Here is a 23,207-nt window from a genome sequence, read left to right as displayed (position 1 = left end):
CCTTAAGAAATGCTTCTCAACCTTTCTCCACTTCCAACCCTATTGATTTGCTCTTCTGAAAAATCCTTAGTTCTCTATACTCTAAATCCCAATTTTTTTTCTATTCTTTCTTGTATGGGGGAAGAAAAAATAATGCCCTCCTACACTTATAACGTTCTGGCTGGACTAATAAGTAAATATAAGATACATTAATAGGAGAAAATAACCAGGTTTATTACATATTACATGTGGGAGTTTCATAAGAAAATGTGATAAGAGGTCAAATTGGGTAGTTAAGGCTCATATGCCATTTTGAGCCCTGGAGAAGGGTAAAGGATAGATGGTTTGGGACTATATACGGGAGGGAAGCAAACTTAGAAATAGAAAAGCAAATGTTTTGTAAATAAATGTTTCCTGGGCCATCTTTAACAGTGCAGAGAGGACTTTGGTCGAATGAGCCTTGGTAGGTTCCTCCTTATTATATACTAGTTCTTATTAAACTATAATTGTCTATGATAATAGCTCTCTTCCTGAAGCAGGACCTTTGTTTAAATTCTTTTAAGCTATTGGGGAGAGGTTAAAGATTTTTCCTGATTATTTAACCAGCTTTAAATAATCACTATCCCAGTAAGCATATTTTGGAATTATTTCAAAATGGCAATTGCTCCCACACACCTGCAAAATGCTTTTGTTAGCGTTACCAGTGATCTCTAGGTGCAATCATTTTCATTCGTTATCATTTGAACTGTAAGCAACTTTTGACACAATTGATCATTCTTTTTTTGATGATATATTTTCTTCACTTGATTTCCTGGACTCCACACTCTTGGTTTTTCTTCTACTTATTGGTTGTTCCTTCTCAGTCTTCCTTCAGGTAGTCCTGATCTCTTATTATTGAAGTGCTCCAGGGTGCAGTCTTTGGTTCTCTTTTCCTCTGTCTACACTCCCTCTTAATAATATCAAGTCTTAATGACTTTAAATACCATCTGTATACTGAAGACTACCAAATTCATATTCCTTGTCCCCTCTCTTTCTGAACTCCAGACTCACATATCCAGCTTTCTACCTCTACATCTCCACTTGTTTACTTCAAGATATTCAAACTTAAATGTCAGAAACTGAACTCTTTTACCCCCAACCCTACCCCATTCTTTATTTCAGCTGATGGCAACTCTGTACAGCCAGTTGCTAAAAGTTAAATATTTGGAGTCATTCTCCACTCTTTCTTATATTCCATCCAATCCATCAGCAAATCCTATTGATTCTTTCTATAAAATATATCTAGAATTTGACTGTTTCCTACTATTTCTACTGTTAGTGTTCTGATCATCTCTTGCTTGGATGTCTGTTATTAGCCACTATCATTTCTTGTTTGGGTTGCAGTAATAATGTTCTATCTGGTCTCCCTGCATTCTTTAATCCTTGCTTCTCTACAGTCTATTCTCATACAGTAGCCAGAGTGATACTTTTAAATGTAAGTAAAAAATTGTATTAAAATGTAAGATTCCAAATGCAATATGTTATCCTAGATTGGGCCCTAAAGTAGACAAAAAATATTAGTGGAAAAAACTAGTAAAATCTGAGTAGTTTGGAGTCCACCTAATAGTAGGGCACCAATGTTGGTTTCTTTGTTTTGATATTTGCACCATGGTAATATAAGGTGTTAATTTTAGAGGAAACTGTATGAAGGGTATATGGGAATTCTGTATTTTCAACTTTTCAGTAAATTCAGAATTATTCTCAAATAAAAAGTTTGTTAAAAGCAAATGTCACATTGCTTTTTTGCTTAAAAACATTTCATGTCTTCTCATTTGACAAGACTCTACATGATCTGATTCCCCATTACCTCTCTTACTTTATTCCTTTATATTCTCTGCCCCCTCACTCTGTTCCAGCCATCCTGGCTGCCTTGTTTTGTAAATACGCTAGGCCCATTTCCACCTTAGGGCCTTTGTACTGGCTGCTTCATCTACTTGGACTGCTTCTTCCCAGACATCCACACAACTAATTCCTTCACCTCCTTTATGAATGTGTTCAAACGTCACCTTTTCAATAAAGCGTGCCTTGATTTCCTAATTAAAAAATTGTAGCTTTGCAACTGATTCCCCTCTTCTCCCAGCTGGCTTCTGTGCTCCTAGTTTCCTCTACCCTGTTTTATCTTCACCTTTTACTATAGTACTTATCACCATATTCTAATACTCTTTAGGTATAATTTTAATTGTTCGTCTGCTCCTATTAAAATGTGAACTTCAGAAAGGCAAGAATTTTTATCTCATTCAATTATGCCGTTTTCTAAAATACTGTTCGATGCATAGGAGTACACAATATGTTTTGGTTAAATAATTGAACTTGACTGGGTATTTGAATTTGTAAACCTTGATTTACAGTCCGTCCAAAACATTGAATTATTTATCGTTTCCATATATCATGCTATTTCTTGCCTCCAAGCCATTGCTCCTGCGGATTCTTTTTCCTTTCCTTATCTTTTCCTTCTACCCCTAAATCATTTTTTTACCCTTTAAGATTCATATCTTAGAAGATGTAACTCAAGGAAGCCTTTCCTGCAGTGTCAGGCTGGCTTATGTGCGGCTTTCCAGAGGAGCTCCCACCCTGCCTCTGCACTTTTGAGGCTTGTAATACTTCTCTTTGTGTGTTTCTGTGTCACTGGAGAGCTGAGAATGTGGGATATCCAAGCCTGGGTACATAGGTAGTGAATGAACGTTTTAATGTATTGGCATGACCAAAGTCACTCAGCTTCATAGCAGTAGGGTTTTGATTTCAAGCTTGGTCTCTTGAGTATAAAATCAATGCTGCATTTGCTATAGTCTGTTTCCTGGAGGAAAGGTGACCATCTTTAAAATAATAGAAGGATGGGCAATTTGTTCCCTGTCATTTGTGGAGCTGAAAATGATTAGGCTTGAGATTAAGTAGTCAAAACCAAATAATACTTGGAGGACACTCCTGAATTTGTGACTGGTTTCTTTGAGCTTTACTCACCATGCAGAAGTGACCAAACTGCTGAAATAAGCACAGAGCTTAATCTGTTTTTTTTTGCTTGAGAGGATGCTTTTAGCTTTATAATTTTATCTGAACAGTTAATGAGAATTTTATTGGATAAAGAAAGAACTTACTCAATTGGAACAGAAGCAAGTGGCTGCTAAGAAATAAGATGCAGCCATTGTTGAAGAGACTCGAAGTCCTTACAGTACAAATATTGACATGACATGTCAATATTTACCATAGAATTTGGAAGTTTCCAAGTTCCTGTTTAAGAAATATGACACTAGCATTGAATACAGTATATGAATAAATAAGGAACATGTCCAAATGAACAGTTGCTCAGAAAAAATATATAGCATCTGTTAAATGTGGGGCAGTTAAATAGTTAACATTTAAAAAATTATTGATGCTTCTTTGCTAATTTGTAGGTAGGTGCTTATACAATAGAGTATATTGATATAGTTCCATATGTGGGCTTCACTTAAGTGTTTTTTTTAAAAAATGACAGCATGGTTGTAATTTATAACTTTGTAAATTAGTTGTGCTATTTACTCATGTGTAAATTGATTTTTAAAAATCTTCCCTTAATATTATGTTTAGGAACCAACCTCTTCATTTTAAGCATTATTCTTATAAAAATTGGCCCAAGTCATGACTTAGATATTACCTTTGGGAACTAAAAGTTTGTGCTCTGAGAATTTAGCAATATAGAAAACATATGAAGTTTCTGGCCCTAGCTGGTTTGGCTCAGTGGATAAGAGCATCGGCCTGCGGACCGAAGTAAAGGGTCCTGGGTTTGATTATGGTCAAGGGCATGTATTTAGGTTGCAGGCTCCTCCCAAGTCTGGACCCTGGTCAGGTGCATGCAGGAGGCAACCAGTCGATGTGCTTCTCTCACATAGATGTTTCTGTCTTTCCCTCTCCCACTCTCTCTAAAAATCAGTGGAAAAATATCCTCAGGTGAAGATTAAAAAAAAAAAAAAGTTTGTGAAGTTTAAATGTGATAAGGAAATTGGTTCTGGTTATCATCTAATAACTATGTCTAAGAAGAAAGTCTGGAGAAAAGAGTGAATAAAGTTGATATGTATGGTTGAATATCACACATCAACACTGTTAAATCCCATATGAATATCACTGTATTTGATGTAAAGTAGAAGGATGTTTGAAGCTTCTATAATGAGTCATTGCAACCACACAATCTTACATCTGTTATGCAAACTGTAGAAGAAGGTTAAACTTCATGTTTTTTTGAGTGATAGTCCTACAGACAGTCCCAGAAGGTCATAAATTAGGGGTATTGCAACTGCACCTGTCATTGTTTCTCTTTTCTGATAGCAAAAATTGATGGATTTTATTCAGCAATTTAATCATTTAAGCACATAATGTTATGTTTATATTGTGAAGAATGGATGCAAAGTTCATTTGAGGTCAGATATTTTGTTAGAAGCTATACACTATTTGTTTCTATAAATACCTTGATAAACATGAAAAGACAAATTTGCTTAGAATTTCATTAAAGCTTTTAACCTATTTTCATTATATTAAAGATGGAAGAGAAGACAGTTTTAAAATTTAATTTGGTTGAATCTCTCTTTTAGAGAGAATTTGCCAACATTTTGATTTTAGATGTTAAGTTTTAAGGAGAAAACACTAGACTTATTAATTAGTGACTTTTAAAACCTAGAAAACTTTTTTTATTTTTTGGCATGTAACTAAGACTTGAACCTGTGCTTTGAATAAGATACGATATTCTTCTAGAATTATTAGGGCCTTGTGCAAAATATTCAAGTGTTTATTATGTAGCAACTAGAGGCCTGGTGCACGAATTCGTGCACGAGTGGGATCCCTATGGGTGGTTTGCAGGGATCGGGCCGAAACCTGCAGTCCAATGCCATCTGCAGCTCCTACCTGCTGCTCCCGCTCATCCCGGCCCCACTGTGCCTGTCGCGGGCTTGTGCCCAATGAGTCCCGATTGGGAGAGGCTTGCACTGCCATAGCAGTGCTTGCCAGACATAAGCCCTGCGTCTGGTGCCCTCCCAAGGAGAGTGGCCTGCAGGATCAGGCTGAAACTGGCTCTCTGACATCCCCTGAGGGGTCCCAGATTGTGAGAGGGCACAGGCCAGGCTGAGGGACCCCACGGGTGCACAATGGAGCCAGGGAAGGAGTGCTGGAGGGCTCCAGGGCGTGTCTGACCAATCTCGCTCAGTCCCAATCAGCCGGACCCCTGCAGCAAGCTAACCTACTGTTTGGAGCACTGCCCCCTGGTGGTCAGTGCACATCATAGCGAGCAGTTGAGCAGTCTTAGCATATCATTAGCATATTACGCTTTGATTGGTTGTTTGGTTGTTCTGCTGTTGGGTCTATTTGCATATTACCCTTTTATTATACAGGATGAGAAAGTTGTCCAGTATTTTGAAAATGTCATGTGTTTTAGATTTGATGAGAGTGTAAGCATAGTAAGTTTAAAATGTAAAATTTCCTGTTTGTTGTCGAATACAGTGTTTCCCAAAGTGTATGGTGCATACATACCGCTGATGGAATATGCACAGTTACTTACAGCTGTTTTGCAGGTAGCATGAGATAATTTAGGTTAAGAAAATTAAATGATTTGCTGAAGTCCACACAACATTTGCATCATCTTATTTTATGCATCCCTGAACTAATTATTGTCATTTAGTTAATTTTACTACTTTTGTCCTTTAACCTTTATATTTGCTTCATAAGTGAGTGACCTACTATCTTTACTATATGTTTACATTTTTATAGTGAGATTTTTACTTTTGTATGCTTTCTTGTCTTAATTTGTGTCATTTCTTTCTTGTAAGGCTGGTTTAGTGGTGATGTATTCTTTTAGCTTTTGCTTATTTGAAGAACTCTTAATCTCTTCAACTCTTAATGATAAACTTGCAGCTAGAGAATTAATTCTTTGTTGGAAGTTTTTTTCTTTGGGCACTTGAATATGTTATGCCACTCAATTCTGGCCTGTGGAGTTTCAGCCGAAAAATCTGCTGATAGCCTTATGGAGTTTCATTTGTATGCAACAAGTTGTTTTTCTCTTGCTGCTTTTAAGATTCTCATATAGTATATACTAGAGACCCGGCGTGCAAAAATTTGTGCATTGGGTGGGGGGGGCCCTCAGCCCAGCCTGCGCCCTCTCACAGTCTGGAACCCCTCGAGGGATATCCACCTGCTGAGAGCAGGCCTAAGCCGGCAGTCAGATATCCCTCTGGGATCTGGAAGCCTTCGGGGGATGTCTGACTGACAGCTGCGGGACTAAGCCGCAGTCGGACATCCTTAGCACTGCCGAGGAGGTGGGAGAGGCTCCTACCCTGCCGCTGCGCTTGCAGCTGTCAGCCTGGCTTGTGGCTGAGTGGAGCTCCCCCTGTGGGAGCACACTGATCACCAGGGGGCAGCTCCTGCGTTGACCATCTGCCCCCTGGTGGTCAGTGCGTGTCATAACAACCGGTCGTTCCTGATTGTTCCGCTGTTTGGGTCAATGTGCATATTACCCTTTTATTATATAGGATATAGTTTGATACTATTCATAGTTTCAGGCATCCAAAGGGAGGGGCTCCCCATGGATAAGGGGGGTTTAAACCTGACGCACATAGCTCCTGGAGGCATTAGGATTTTTACCCTCGTTTTAAATGTACAAGGCTTGATTTAAGTTTTAGGAAGTTCAAAGTTTCAGTTCAGTTTGGGAATGTATCATCCAAGCAGACTTAGAATTAAATCTTTGCTTCTATCTTGGAACCTCCTCCCAATAGAGTTGTCCAAAATATATTCAGAGATGTGGTTGAAATTGCAGCATAGGAAGTATGTAATTATTCATCCAATTAGGAATGTAATCTGCATGCACTGTTTATTACTTACTATTATTTCAACCATGTAAAATTGCCATTCTTTGTGGGTTAAAAATTGTTAAATACTGACAATTTTATATGGTTCTTAAATATTTTTGTATGGCTGAATTAGGTAGGATTAACTTTCATTTGTACCCCAGTATTATCATTCATTTCCTTGTTTGCCATTAGAAAATAGGGAGATAAATGGATGCAGTCTTAAGTAAATGGTGGGTTTGTGAATGAAAAAAAGTACAGTGCAAGTCTTGTTCCTTTTCCACACAATTGCCTTTAGTTAAATTTCAGTTCTGAGCAGCATATTTTTTCATGTAGAAAAGACTTTATATAAGCATAACTGATGGTGTTTCATAAGAATATCCTAACTTTTCTGAAAGTAAAATCTGAGAGAGGTGTCAAGATTTTGAGACTTAAGAAATCATAATTACTGAATTCTTAATGAGAAAAGACTGTTGCTTAATAATGCTATATTTCAGGTACTATGGTATCTCTAGTTCTGTTAAGTGTCATTCTCACATGAAACTCTGCAATTAGAACTGAAGTGTTCTTGTGAAAGTTCTAAATGATAAGTATACTAATTCATCTGCCCTCGTTTTTTGTAATCAAGAGTGTCCTTTTGATGAATATGAACAAGTCATAGTCTTGGAACTTTTGGGCCACTTTTAAGGGCATTTTGGAAACCTATACGTTAGATTTAATGTGGGAAATTTATTCAGGCTATTTTATTGTTTTTAAATACTTCCGTAAGTAAGAGAAAAGAAAGAAGAGGAAGTTAAATTTAAATGAATCCCTGAAACTAATGCTTATGAATGGTATTTTTAAAAGATTTAGCAGAGGAAATGAACAGTAAATATGATATTTGAAATGGCAGCAGCTGGCATTCCACAGCCATGAGAGGTAATTGAGAATGGACTATGACCTAATTTTTTAGACTTATTTTATATTTCTAATATTTATGAAACATCATATTGTTAACATAATGTCTTCTTTGAACATCAGCCATATAGTATCACTTTTTGAATAAGATTATGCCCACAGTCTTAACTATATTTTACCCTTACTTAAGGTAAACCAACCATTCTAATTTGCTTGGGGTTAGGAGGTTTCCTAACCCCATAGGAACATAGGACTTTCAGTATTAAAATCATAAAATCTCAGCTGAACCTGGGCAGATGGTCACTTTGTTTTCATTTTCAAACATAATAGAATGGAGATAATCCTACCATGATTAGAAAGGGACTATTTAATAGTTCTATAAATACTTTACCCTTAAAATTTAGAAAATTCTAACTTGAAAAGATTATTTCAGGAAAGCATTTCTTTTAAATAAGGTTAGTTTGATATTTTTATTTTAATTGCTTTGGAAATGTAAAGGTAAATTGGTTTTATGGTCATTTTTCAAAACAAAACTTTTACATTAGATAACATCAACCAGCAAGTCGACATGCTATTAATAATGAAAATGCTAGGAATAATTAATTAAAATATTGCAATATAAGAATTCTGACAAGATATATACAAATAATCAATGCTTTAAAAAATACTAAATAGTGCTCGCTTCGGCAGCACATATACTAAAATTGGAACGATACAGAGAAGATTAGCATGGCCCCTGCGCAAGGATGACACGCAAATTCGTGAAGCGTTCCATATTTAAAAAAAAAAAAGAAAAAAAATACTAAATAAATAGGGAAATAGTCCTTTACACTTAATTTTCCTGAATTATTGTATGATGTTTGCCTTATCACAAGTAAATAGCTCAATATTTGTTGCCTAAACCTTTCTTTTTTTTTTTTAATCTAGCAGCTAGAGGCCTAGGGCATGAAATTCTTGAACTCAGGGGGTCCCTCAGCCCGGCCTGCACCCTCTCGCAGTCTGGGAGCCCTCGGGGGATGTCCAACTGACGGCTTAGGCCGGCTTCCCAAAGGGAGCGGGCCTAAGCCGTCAGTTGGACATCCTTAGCACTACCACGGAGGTGGGAGAGGCTACCGCCACCTGCTGTGCTCGCCAGCCATAAGCCCAGCTCAGAGCTTCTGGCGGAGCAGTGCTCCCCCTGTGGGAGTGCACTGACCACAGGGGGCAGCTCCTGTGTTGAGCGTCTGGACCCTGGTGGTCATTGCGCGTCATAGCGGCCGGTTGTTCTGCCGTTCTGTCAATTTGCATATTAGCTTTTTATTATATAGGATTATACATGGTCTTACCCTTGAATTTTTAAAATGTGATGGATTTTAAAAAATTTATCAGCATACTTTTGATTTACAATTTACCTTTTTTCTTTCTTTTTTGTTGTTGTTAATCCTCAAACAAGGATATTTTTCCATTGATTTTTAGAGAGAGAATGGAAGGGAGGGAGGAGACAGAGAGAAACATCGCTGTGAGAGAGACACATCCATTGCTTGCCTCCCGCAAGTTCCAACAGGACCTGGGCTAGAGCCGGCAACCGAGGTTCCTACCCTGGACTGGAATCGAACCCTTCAGTCTGGCGGCCTATGCTCTATCCACTGAGCCAAACTGACTAGGGCTCTTCTTCTCCTTGAAAAAAAAGACATTAGGTCGAACAAAATAATGTGATCAGTAATCTAATTACAGACTACTAACAGCATGTGCTCTGTGCTAATCTTTATTCCGAACTCACTTTAGGTATCAGCCTACTTTTCTCAACAAGGGGCACTTAAGTTTAATTGCTTCATTAGAAACATGCATTTAGCCGTTTCTGATTAAGTACAACTCCTTGGCATAGCTGCAGAAGTTTGAACACCTGCAGCCCAAGCAGCTTGAAAAGAAACCATAACTTACTATACAGGAAACTGAAAGAGGCTCAAGTTCCAAATGGTGTTATCAATGATACAGTGTTGTCACTAACTTGAGCTGACCTAAGAGAGTTGGCTTCTGCACTGCTCCTTATCAGCATCCAAAAGGGCATACAAAATTCTTTGTAAACTAATTTAAAAAGTGTCTTGTTTATTCAGAGGAAACTGTGAATGCTATTTGTTCAGAGTGTAGATCACATCAATTGCATACCAGCCAACAACTTATTTCTCTTCTAAGAGAGAAGCCAAGTATCAAAGACACAAAGTACTAAAGATAAGCCTCTCAATTCTCATCTGTTCTGAGCCTCAATAAAGCTACTGATGTACAAATTGGGGTGGGACCTAACTGTTTCCACCTGCAGGCTTGTGTTAGATCCTTGGCTCTGGCTGGGAGAGGTACTGATACTAGTCTGACCTTTAGTGCCCCTAGAAAACAGAATCTGGGCTTTCTTATGGCCCTAATCAATCAGTCCCTTTGAAAAGGATCACACCGCTTTTCTTCAAGTAGTCTTTGGGCAAAAAAACAACAACCCCTATGATTGACTATTTTTATTTACATGCCTAGTGAAAGCAAAGAGGTGCTTGATTTGTTCATACTGAATCTTAAAAGATAATCCAAGTCAATCTTTTTTTCTTTCTGTTGTTCTTATGTATTTTGCATTTGATACTTAATGAGAGGATGTCCTCAGTAAGTAAAATAATGAAGTACTTTATTTATTAGGAAATAGTGTTTTATTAGGAAACTAGAGCCCGGGCACGGAATTCGTGCACCGGGGGAGGGGGGGGCGTGTCCCTCAACCCAGCCTGCACCCTCTCCAATCTGGGACACCTCGAGGGATGTCCGACTGCCCGTTTAGGCCCGATCCCGGTAGGATCGGGCCTAAACGGGCAATCGGACATCCCTATCACAATCCAGGACTGCTGGCTCCCAACTGCTCGCCTGCTTGCCTTCCTGATTGCCCCTAACGGCTTCTGCCTGCCAGCCTGATCACCCCCCTAACCACTCGCCTGCCAGCCTGATTGATGCCTAACTGCTCCCCTGCCAGCCAGTTTGCCCCTAACTGCTTGCCCCTGCAGGCCTGGTCACCCCTAACTGGCCTCCCCTGCAGGCCTGGTCCCCCCCAACTACTCTCCACTGCAGACCTGGGTCCCCCCCAACTGCCCTTCCCTGCAGACCCAGTCACCCCCAACTTCCCTCCTCTGCTGGCCTGGTCACCCCTAACTGCCCTCCCAGCAGGCTTGATCGCCCCCAACTGCCCTCCATTGCAGACCTGGTTCCTCCCAACTGCCCTCCCCTGCTGGCCTGATCAACCACAACTGCCCTCCCTTGCAGGCCTGGTCCCTCCCAACTGCCCTCCCCTGCTGGTCATCTTGTGGTGGCCATCTTGTGTCCACATGGGGGCAGGATCTTTGACCACATGGGGGCAGCCATCTTGTGTGTTGGAGTGATGGTCAATCTGCATATTACTCTTTTATTAGATACGATAGAGGCCTGGTGAATGGGTGGGGGCCAGCTGGTTTGCCCTGAAGGGTGTCCCAGATCAGGGTGGGGGTTCCCTTGGGGTGTGGGGCGGCCTGGGCGAGGGGCCTGTGGTGGTTTGCAGGCTGGCCACGCCCCCCGGCGGCCCAAGCAGAGGCCCTGGGATCTGGGATTTATTTATCTTCTACAATTGAAACTTTGTAGCCTGGAGCGGAGCCAAGCCTTCTGCTCGCTCCATGGTGACAGCCATTTCTGTTGGGATTTATGTATTTTCTATAATTGAAACTTTGTAGCCTTAAGTGGAGGCCTGGGCCGGCAAGGGCTGCAGAAGCTTGGCTTCCTCCATTGCTGCGGGCAACCTTAGCCTCCTGCTCTTTCCAGCTCCGTGGCTGCGGCCATTTCTGTTGGGCTTTATTTATCTTCTATAATAGAAACTTTGTAGCATTGAGTGGAGGCCTGGGCCGGCAAGGGCAGTCGGAAAGCTTGGCTTCCTCCATTGCCAGGGAAACCGAAGCCTCCCTCCTGCTCTCTGTGGCTGCAGCCATCTTGGTTGGGTTTATTTGCATATTCCCTCCTGATTGGCTGGTGGGCATGGCTTGTGGGTGTAGCTTGGAGGTATGGTCAATTTGCATATTACTCTTTTATTAGATAGGATTAGGATTCAGTTGATAAAACATTTCTGAGGCTACTTGCACAAAATACTTATGGAAAACTAAGCTATCACATATGGCTATCAATATGTTAAGTGCTTAAACTCAGCTCACATGTAGCATCCATGGTTTCAAATCTGAGTTTACTAAAATAATAGAATCTTTGAAATGATATTAATTTGTTTTTGTGATGAGTACCTAGAGTTAATCAGGAAATTGGAAAATATTTGAAACATTAATAATTCAAAGCTGTTGCTAAAACTAATCTAATTCTTAAATATCTTTTTAAGATTATTGAAATTAAAGCCCTTTGTGTAATTTTGAATAGGATGAGTTACTGATGGGCATTTGGAATATTGAATTTTAAGTTAATTTATAATTTAAAAATTGTGACTTGTTTTCAATATGGTAAAAAATAGCAGTGAAACCAACTGCTGTTTTAGTGTAGTAATTCTAAGTGCTGTGTTTTCCTTTCACAAAGTTACATTCATTGCTCGCAATAGCTGTGGTTCATGAGGCACATTTAAGAATAAATAATTTGTGTAAGTGTGTGTGTATTTGTATATAAATTTTGTAGAGGCAAAATGTGGCCTTCATAAGTAGTTTCTATTACCCTCCTTTTCCCCATTAGAATTGTGTAAGCTTCTATGTGTCTTTTTCAATGATTGGCTTATAAAAACAGTAACACACATTTTCCAGTACTTTTCAAATTTAAGGATTATGGAGCATGTGAGTAATTCACTGCATGTTAAGTGTATTAACTAATTGATCTAAAAGCATTATTCCCAAATGGGTAAAGCACTTCAGAGTTAAGCACATATAGGCAACAATGGCCTTGATGTAGGAAAAAATTTGGACTAAATGAAATATTTAAAAATTATTATATATATTTTTAGTGATTCTGATGTCAGTCCTACAAATTTACATATGTCTGAAATGTCAACATGCTTAATTGAGGTGACTGAAGTATGGATATTTTATAACTTTGTTTTTTACTGGGAAGAATAATAAATATTTTTCTGAATAAACTTCAGGTAGAAATTAGAATTGTATGTTATTCATCAATTTGGAGGTATCATGGACTCTTAATTTTAGATATTTTTCTCTTTATTATGAAACTTTCTCGACTTCCTTGTATAGCTTTAACATTCTACAATTAAGCATCTTTTCCACTTCCAAAAGACAGAGATCTGTAGTAAGCTAGTGTTGTTTTGTGAAGAGTTGACAAAGTGAGTTGTTTTTATTTTTATATTCATTGTTAATTAGAAAAATATGATGCTTCATTTATAAGAACATAATAGTTTTAAATTGAAAAGGAAAGTAGAAGTTCTGATGTAAAAATTTGCTCTTATTAAAATGTAGTCAGTTGTCAATGAAATGACAGTAATTTATTTTTGGATTTTTGTAGCATGTTATATTTATTGGTCATAAAAATTCGAAGCAAATTTACATTCTTCCCCCCAAATGAAAGGTTACAGAATATCCTTTTATCTTTTTTTAGGATCATCTAGTAAGAGATTCATGCTATGTAATTAAAGGATAATTCTCTTTAGTTTTCTATCTTTGAAGTTTGTGCTTTGTTCCTGGATTTGACTTTTTATCATGTTTATTCTCTGCATATTTGTCATTTTTAGGGCATTTCTTTAGTTTTGCTTTTTCGCTTCTACAGCTTATACATCCAATGAAGTGACATGGTCAAGTGATATTCTAGTATTAGAAAAATGTGATTATTTCCTTTGAACTAAATAATATGTGTCCTACTGTAGTCTGGTAAGTTTGAGGTCACGCTGGGCAAGGTTCTAGAGTGAATTACCAGAAGAATGGTTTTTTTCACACAAAAAAACACTAAAATGAGAATGAATCACTAAAAAAAGTCTTAAGTCTTAATTTATTCTCCTTTTAAAAACAGAGTATTGCTAGACTTGTGGAGTAGGTAGGTTTTACAAAGGACTTTCCTGAATCCTTGTGACTTAAATGGAGATAACAGCAGTATACCTACTGAGTAGTGATTGATGTCTATGAGAGGCTTGTTTCTAATTGTAAGCCACAGATGTCTATGCTCAAGCTTGTCCTGATAAAATTTTACATAAGTTATTTTAATACTTAGGACGGAGGTTTATCAAATTTCTAAATGGCAAGATCAGGAAGAGATTATAATATGTTGGATCACAGTAACAGAATCATTATTCAATGTAAACTTGATAAGCCAAATATCTTCTATATATATAAAAGGCTAATATGCAAAGTGTCCCCTCGGGAGTTTGACCGGGAGTTCAATCGCTTGCTATGACGTGTGCTGACCACCAGGGGGCAGTGCAGAATGAAGGAAGGCCCCAGCCAGTAGCTGGGGAAGGAAGGTCCTGGTGGGAAGCCGGAAGGTCCTGATTGACCCTGATCGCTGGCCAGGCCTTGGGACCCTACCTGTGCACAAAATTCGTGCACTGGGCCTCTAGTAAAACATAAAATTGCACCCCTGCAGAAACAAGGAAACAATATTGAACCTTATACACATATTCAGTCACATGACTGAAGACAAAGGAGATTCAGCAGTGCAGTCAGGGAAGGATAGTCTTTAATAAGTAGTACTGGATCAATTTGATATCCATGTGGAAAAAATATATTTTGACCCCTCCTGGACACAATGCACAGAAATCAATTGCAGATCTAAATGTGAGAGATAAAATTATAAAGTTTTGAGATAGCCATAGGAGAACATCTTAGTGCCCAAAGAGTTGTTAAGCAGAACACAAAAAGTATTACCATAAATATTTTGGTAAATTGTAACTTCAGTAAAATTAAGAACATTTCATCCAAAAATACCATTATGGAAATGAAAAGGTCACTTACAGAGTTGAAGATATTCACAGTACATCCTATATAATAAAAGCCTAATATGCAAATTGTCCCCTCGGGTTGTTGTTCGATTGGGAGTTTGACTGCTCGCTGTGATGTGCGTCAACCACCAGGGATGGTGCGGAACATGGCAGGTGTTGGCGACGCGGCGCTGGCAGCGGGCAGCAGTGGTGATGATGCCGGCCCAGATGGGTCCCGATGAGAGCGGGACCGCGGTGGGATGGTGGAGCAGGTGAGCGGGCAGCACCAGGCAAAGGCAGGTGCAAGCGGGGCCCTATCGCCCTGCCGATGGCCCCGCAGGCGGCGACCAGTGGTAGTGGTTGGGTGTGAGGCCGCCGCCCGGCTCCCAGGCACTGAGGGAGCATGTGGGGATCCCGGTCCTGATCAATCGTCCTGCAGGGGGGTGGTAAAGCAGGTGAGGGGGTGGCTCTTGGGGTGCCAGGCAGGGCTGCAGGGTTGTGGTGCTGCAAGGCTGGGGGCACGAGCCGGGACTGTGAGCCTGGGGGCGCAAGCTGGGGCCAGATCCCCGAAGGCCACCCCGAGGGACCCCACCTGTGCACGAATTCGTGCACCAGGCCTCTAGTATATCTATAAAAGGATTAATACCCACAATATAAAGAACAAATAAAAAAAGAAGAACATCAATAAGAAAAAGACACATGAACAGATACTCCATAAATCTTGATATTCAAATGCCCAATAAATATATGAAAAGTACACAACGTTCTCATCTGGGAATTATAATTAAAACCATAATATAATACTGCATACGTATTAAAATGGCTAAAATTAAAAAGATGAGAAATGTTTGCGAGGACATCAAGCAAGCTCTCATATACCAAGTATATATTGGTACAAACCTTTTAGAAAATTTTTGGCTGTATAATACTAAAACTGAGCATATGTATATATGCTGTAGGTATTTGCTAGAACGTTTATGGCAGCACTATTTGTGATAGTCAAAACCTGGAATATATTCAAATGTCTATCACTAGTAGAATGGATCAACAAATTATATTACATATAATGGAATAGTATACATGATCTTCATACAACTCTTAAGAAATATGCATAAATTTCTCAAATATAAGTTTGAGTAAAAGAAGCCAGACAGAAAATAAAATATGCCATGTGTTTATAATAAAAGTGTGATATGCTAATTAGACCAGGTGTCCTTCTGGACGAAGCTGGGGCTGCGAGGGAAGCCCAGGTCCCGGCAGCTGCAGGGAAGCCCGGGTCCCGGGTGCCAGAGGGAAGCTGGTGCTGGCAGCCGGGGGAAGGAATGCCTGTCTTGCAAGAATTTCATGCATAGGGCCTCTAGTCTTCTACACTAATAAACGAGAAACATGCAAATTGACTGTCCCTCTGCTACGCCCACCAGCCAATCAGGAGCAAGTATGCAAATTAACCCAACAAAGATGGTGGATAATTTGCATACGCAGGCACGGAGCGAAGACTGAAGACAGCATATAAGGAAGCCACGCACTGCAGAAGGGAGCAAGGCGGCAGAGAAGGGAGTGAGGCAGCGGAGATGGGAGGGAGCTTTGCTCCCGATGGTGGGCTTTGCTCCCTTCTCTGCTTGGCTCCAGCCACAGGAAGCCCTATTCTTGCAGGAATAGGCCCGAGGAAGGCCTATTCTTGCAGGAATCTTCCTGTAACGGGCCTCTAGTATATATACAAAAGCCTAAGCGACCAAACGACTAAACGACCAGAATGACTGGTCAACCAGTTGCTCTGATGCGCACTGACCGCCAGGGCTCAGATGCTTAACGCAGGAGCTATCCCCTGGTGGTCAGTGCGCTCCCACAGTGGGAGCGCTGCTCAGCTGACTGACCCGTCCTGGCGGCCCACCAGCCCAGTGGTAGCCACTCACTCCATCACTAGTCCTGCAGGTCCAATCTCTGGAGAATGAGGCAGGCACTGATGGACCAGCACTGTGGGCACCATCCTGACAGTGCCCCTGGCCTCCTGGAAGTCAGCCTCGGGCACCACAGCTGCTTCCCCTCCCTAGATGCTCCTCAAGGAAGAAAGGATATAAAAGCAGTCGCCAGGTGGTTTCCAACAACCAGTGCGATTGTCAGCGGGACGGATCTGGATCCCAGGCCGGTAAGGGTGTTCCACTGCCCACCCGGAGGGCTGATTGCGTCCCGTCCCCCCACCCTTGGGACCCCACTCATGCATGAATTTGTGCACTGGACCTCTAGTATTTACATAAAAGTACAGAAATACTCAAGTTCTAATATCTGTTAGAAGTGTGAAGAGTGGTTCTTTGGGGACATGAAGGGAGGTATTATGAGAATTGGTTCTTGGGTGGTAATGTTCTTTTTTTTTTTTAAATATACTTTTATTGATATCCGAGAAGAAGGAAGAGGGAGAGGGAGATAGAAACATCAATGATGAGAGAGAGACATTGATTGGCTGCCTCCTGCACGACCTTACTGGGGATCGAGCCCACAATCCGGGCATGTGCCCTTGACCGGAATCGAACCTGGGACCCTTCAGTCCGCAGGCCAATGCTCTATCCACTGAGCCAAACTGGGTAGGGCAGATGGTAATGTTCTTGATTTAGGTATTGCTTACATTTGCTCAACGTTATAAAGTTGTATTTTTTATGTGTACTTTTCCCTGTATATAATACTTCAATCCAAACTTTAAAAATGCAAAAAATTGTTTATTGGTTTTAAGCTGCAATACTTCCATATAACACATCTCTATTAAGAGGTGTTCCTGTCTCAGGGGACCGAGTGAGTCACTGAGCTTGGTAACTTCTTTCCTGGAGAAGGCATGACTGACTTGGTACTACCAACTTTTGGGTTCTAAGATTTTCTTTTCTTGGTCTTTGTTCTTAATGCCTTTTTTTCATTTCAAATAGTCTTTGACAGAGAAAGAGGCTATTGGATCTTGTAGAAAATTTACTCTTCATATTGGAGATAGTAATTTTTATTTAGCTTCATGATTTGGGCAAATCATTCGCCATTAATGGGCCTCCGCTTTTCATATCTATAAAAATTGTGAATCAGTATTGAACAGAACTGATTTATTGAGTTTAGTGGTTGGCTAACTATTACAGTTTATTTTAAACTTATTTTCTTGTTGCAATAACTGATAAACTAATACAGAAAACATTGCTGTTTGATAGTCATAATTTCTTGCTAAATTATTAATTTTATTCTTATATGACAGGTGACCAGAAATGGAGAAAAAATTAATCAGGATCTGCCTTGCTTCTGAACCTGATAGAATTCATTTTCTACAAGTCACTTGGGAGAAAACACTTGGATCTGGCTTTGTTGTTACACTTACCGATGGCCAGTCAGCATGGACTGGGACAGGTAATATAAAAAGTAAAATTTCAGTAACCATCTATTTTCCAGTTTTCAGTGATACTTCAAATTAAAGTGTTTTTTTAAAACAGATGTTGGGTAAAATTAATATTGTTGCTTTTGCTTGTTATTGATATCTAAGTTATATACAGATTTGTATTGTATTTAATGCCATTTTATATAATTAATATTAATAGAAGGATAGAGAAATAAGAGTCTGCAAATTCTGGTTACCATTTGAGCCTTAGTATTTGAACTTGGTTGGACTTTTATTTATTTATTTTATTTATTTATTTATTTTTTTAAAAATATATTTTATTGACTTTTTACAGAGAGGAAGGGAGAGAGACAGAGAGTCAGAAACATCGATGAGAGAGAAACATTGATCAGCTGCCTCCTGCAAAAGCCCCACTGGGGATGTGCCTGCAACCAAGGTACATGCCCTTGACCAGAATCGAACCTGGGACCCTTCAGTCCGCAGGCCGACGCTCCATCCACTGAGCCAAACCGGTTTTGGCACTTGGTTGGACTTTTAAATGACATCTTTATACCAAACGAAAATAGTACCTTTTACTTGTATCTTTTCTGAGGACACCAGGGAAATGCTGCAGGTAGGGGAGAGGGATTGGCTAGTTCAAGAGTTTGTGTTGGTTTGGTGGAGTAGAGTAGTGGTGCTTTTCTTTTTATGTTATACTAGTAGCCTGGTGCACCAATTCGTGCACATTGAAAGGAAAGTAATTAGAATATTTTAATATCGCTATTCGCCCTTTCTCTATAATAGAAGTGTTAATCAAATTCATGATCAATGACAGATCGAAACATGCATGCACTTGGCACCAGCGAGAGCTTTATATGTATCGCACATGCGTGAGTCAACTTAACCTTTTATATATATGGAATAAACTTGCTTAATTAGATCTGCTTTCTGATTTAGCTAAACTTTTTCAAGCCCAGTGAAGCACCCAACTTCTCTTTCAGGTAATTGTCAGCAACACAGCAGTAAATATCAACACAGAGCAGATTATTATCGTAGATCACACAGGGAGAACAAAGGGTAAAATATTTAACTGCAGCAGTGTTTGACTATATTCTGCGCAGTGAGAAAACCTGAAGTCATTTTCAAGGTCCACCATTTCTTACTTCTTTTCAGTTGGGTCAAGTTTCTAAGCTTTCTAAATCTCTGTTTTCCGGCTAATGAAAAGAAAATAGGATTCTACTGAGTCTCCTATCTACCTACTCCAGGACTTCTGTGAGGATCAAATGAGTTGAGGCACGTGAAAATGCTTCACAGACATTTGGTTACAGTGTAAAATGTTCCCACCTGGCTGTGAAGCAAGTCGTGTTCTTGGGCTGAAGAAACTCCAAGGAGCCTAGTCACTAGGGAGAGGAAGCCAGGAGTTGCTATGTGATGTCATTACCCGGACGGACACTTAGCATATTAACCTTTTGTGTGTGTGTATATATATATAGTGTACATACACACATACTTATGTTTAATTATTGTCTTATGAACATATACCACCTTTGTAACAAAATGAAACAGAACTTATAGCCTAAAGGTTTATAATGCAAGGTTTAAACCTATATATTGGATTTGGGCAATTAGTATATGAAATAGACTCTTGAATTATTTATTTATTTTTTGTTAATCCTCATCGATTGGTTGCCTCTCACATACTCCCCGACTGGGGCCATAGATCAAATGTGCAACCAAGGTACATGCATGCCCTTGACCAGAATTGAACCCAAGGTCCTTCAGTGCTTACGCCCAAGCTCTAACCACTGAGCACAGGAGCCAGGGACTCTTGATTATTTTTATTTTTGGTGATAATCTTTTTAAAAAGGCTAATGGCTCTGAAATAATTTATGGAACATGGCACATATAATATCAGAAATCTAGATATAATATTAGAAATCTGTTTTACTTATATAACAAAGTTTTAACACTCCTCTAAAGTATTAATCAAAAGATTTTAAAAACTATTTTGATAACTATGCAACAGTCATTTCTATAGCTGTGAATGATGTTTTAGGTAAAATAATTTTGTCATGTTAATTTACATGCTATTACTATCTTCTATCAACTTTTGAAATACTTCTCTAACATATGATATTATATCAGCTTTTAAAATTATATATGTTCTGAAATTTTGTTTCTTTCTTTAATGTAAAAAATTCTGTTACCCCACAGATTTTTTATCTGTTCACCTACTAATGAACACTTGGTTTGCTTCCAAATTTTGGCTATTATAAATATTGCTGCAGTGAACATAGGGTTGCGTATAATTTTTTGAATTAGTGTTTCTGGTTTCTTCAGATATATTCCCAGAAGTGGAATTGCTTGGTCATAAGGCAGTTCCATTTTTAAATTTTTCAATAATTCTATACTGTTTTGTACAGTGGTTGTACCAATCTGATTCCCACCAACAGTACACAAGGGTTCCCTTTTGTCCACATCCTGGCCAACACTTGTTGTTTGTTGATTTATAGGAGATGAGTGGATAAAAAAAAACTGTGGTACATTTATACCAGGGATGGGAAACATCCGCCCTGTGGGCCATATAAAGGCCTGTAAAGTTATTTAGTCTGTCCCTGCAAAGTCATTAGGGTGTGAGTTAATTAAATGTTTGACCAAATATAGTGGGCTCCTTTTTAAGTTGATAATTTTGTATGGCCCTCAAATTATATTATAAATATCAAAATGGCCCTTGGCAGAAAAACGGTTCTCCACCCCTGATTTACAAAATGGCATCTTACTCAGTCATATAAAAGAATAAAATCTTACCCTTTATAACTGCATAAATGGACCTGGAGAGTATTTTGGTGAGAGAAATAAGACAGTCAGAAAAAGACAAGTATATGACTTCACTGATATGTGGAATCTAATGAACAAAATACTAAACTAGCAAGCAAAATAGAAACAGACTTCTAGATCCAGATAGATACCAAGAACAGACTGATAGCTGTCAGAGGAGGGAGGGAATGGGGGCTGCGTGAAAAGGTGAAAGAATTAAGCAAAAAAAACCCCAAATAAAAAACTCAGAGACACAGACAACAGTATGATGATTACCAGAGGGAAAGGGGGCATACAAGGAGGTAAAAAATGGTAAAGGGGGGATAAATGGTGATGGAAGAAGACTTGACTTAGGGTGGTGAACACACAATACAATATACAGATGATGTATTTTTGAATTGTATTGTGAAACCTGTATACTTTTAGTAACCAATGTCACCCCAGTAAATTCAATAAATTTAAAAATATTCTGTTACATAACTCAGTCAAACTGAATTTATACTTGTGAGGGTTTTTTGTTTTTGTTTATTTTATGACAGATTGATTGCAAAGGATATTGGTATAAGGATTATTGCAAAATAAAGAAAGAAGTTTTTAGAGTGATGTTTGCAGTACCTTTTACAGTATCTATTTAGGCTGTAAATTTTTATGTAAGAGAAATCAGTTGTTGGTTGGTTGTTGTAGTGCAGGAGTGGAGGAAAAATTTGTCAGGTTAGTTCTGTGTGTGCTGTCCAAGGAGGACCCAGGTGACAATTGCTCTGTTTTAGGGTAAAGTGATTGCACAGGGCTGAAGACCTTGGCAGTAGGTCAATTCCAACAGCAGAGCCCAGGAGGCAGGTCCTAGGTGAAGTGATTGCTTGTATGTGAGGAATACTGTGTTTATAACTTAAATATTTCTAATTGGCAAATGGCTTATCCTATATAATAAAAGCCCAGTGACCATAATGGCAGAACGACCACTCAACCAGTCATTCATTATGAGGTGCACTGACCACCTTTTGGTCCCTTTCCCCGGCCAGCAGGCTCTGATCGCCCGATGGCTAACGGGGACCCAGGGGTAGATGGCGGGGGATGCAGGCGGTGCTAGGCCAAGGTCTCTGCCCCACCAGTTGGGTCACCCCACACACAGGGTGACCCACAGTGGGGGTGGGGCTGATGAACGGGCGGGAATGGCCGTCTGGCTCTGATTGCCCGATGGCGAACAGGGAACCGGGGTGGGTGGTTGCGGGCAGTGGGGCCGGCGAGCAGGCAGAAAGGCTGACCTCTTGGTCCCTCACCCTGGCCAGTAGGCTCCGATTGCCTTATGACAAACGGGGACCTGGGGGTGGGTGGCTGGGGCTGCGGGCGGTGCCAGGCCAAGGCCCCCGCCCTGCCAGTCACCTCCCCAACACAGAGGGTGACCTGTGGTGGGGGTGGGGCCCGCAAGTGGGCGGGAATGGCCAACCTCTCCGTCTCTTTCTCTGGCCGTCAGGCTCTGATTGCCCAGTGGCAAACTGGGAAGCTGGGTGGGTGGTGGCGGGGGGCAGGGCTGGCTGCCAGCAGCCAGGGAAGATGGCCCTGATCACAGGCTAGGTAGGCCTAGGGACTGTACCTGTGCATGAATTTTGTGCGCCGGGCCTCTAGTCCTATATGATAAAACCCTAATATGCAAATAGACCAAACGGTGGGACGACTGGTCGTTATGACATGCACTGACCACCAGGGTTCAGATGCTCAACTCAGGAGCTGTCCCCTGGTGGTCAGTGTGCTCCCACAGGGGGAGGGCCGCTTAGTCAGAAGCCGGGATCATGGCTGGTGAGTGCAGTGGCAGTGGTGGGAACCTCTCCCACCTCCGTGGCAGTCGGACATCCCCCGAGGGGTCCCAGACTGCAAGAGGGCGCAGGCCGGGCTGAGGGATATCTCCCCCTCCCTTTCCCAGTGCATGAATGTCGTGCACCTGGCCTCTAGTTTTTATAGTGAACAATTATGGTCAGAGGACCTTGAGGTACTTTAAGAGCCTTAATTATTAAAGGAAAAGATTACATTCTAATCTGGTCAGTAACCCTCATTCACCAAGGCAAAGAACAATAATAATTTAAATTTTATTTGTTTTGTTATTAAGCATTGGGAAAGAAAAAGAGTAATTTCATTAACACTTAAATCTTAATTTAACCAGAAATTTAAGTTAATTTTACATTTATGAAACATTTTGTTTATGCTATACAAAATGTGTTGGCAGTTGTTCTTAATACTATTACTAAGAATGTTATTTCACTAGACAAGGTCCATCAGGAGCAAGGAACACATCTGATTTGTCAACCATTTTAGATAAGTATCTTGACTAGTACTTAGGACATACTTACTTAATGAATGTTTTTTGAAAGAAAGAATGAAAGGATGCCTGGAATATATAAAACTGGTTAGGAAAAAAACAAAAGTGAACCATTCATTTTAGAGTTAGCAGATTATTAAAAATCCA

The 23,207-nt window shown here is 40.0% G+C and overlaps 1 protein-coding gene across 5 annotated transcripts in view; it reads left to right on the top strand.

Moving 5' to 3' along the window:
• XRCC4 (X-ray repair cross complementing 4) overlaps positions 1–23,207 on the top strand; it is a 211,978-nt gene that overhangs the window by 2,676 nt on the left and 186,095 nt on the right. For 4 of the 5 annotated variants that reach the window (XM_080680146.1, XM_080680147.1, XM_080680150.1 and 1 more), the window contains exon 2: positions 17,816–17,964. In XM_080680146.1, the coding sequence (XP_080536272.1) occupies positions 17,826–17,964 (139 nt within the window). In that variant the 5' untranslated portion in view covers positions 17,816–17,825. Of the gene's footprint in view, positions 1–16,535; positions 16,739–17,815; positions 17,965–23,207 lie in introns of those variants that run through there. The other variant, XM_080680148.1, reaches the window with a different exon arrangement.

This window comes from Plecotus auritus (genome assembly GCF_963455305.1).
Source record: "Plecotus auritus genome assembly, chromosome: 7".
Classification (NCBI taxonomy): domain Eukaryota; kingdom Metazoa; phylum Chordata; class Mammalia; order Chiroptera; family Vespertilionidae; genus Plecotus; species Plecotus auritus.
Note: the sequence above shows the minus strand (reverse complement) of the source record. Positions and strands in the feature narration are given on the sequence as shown.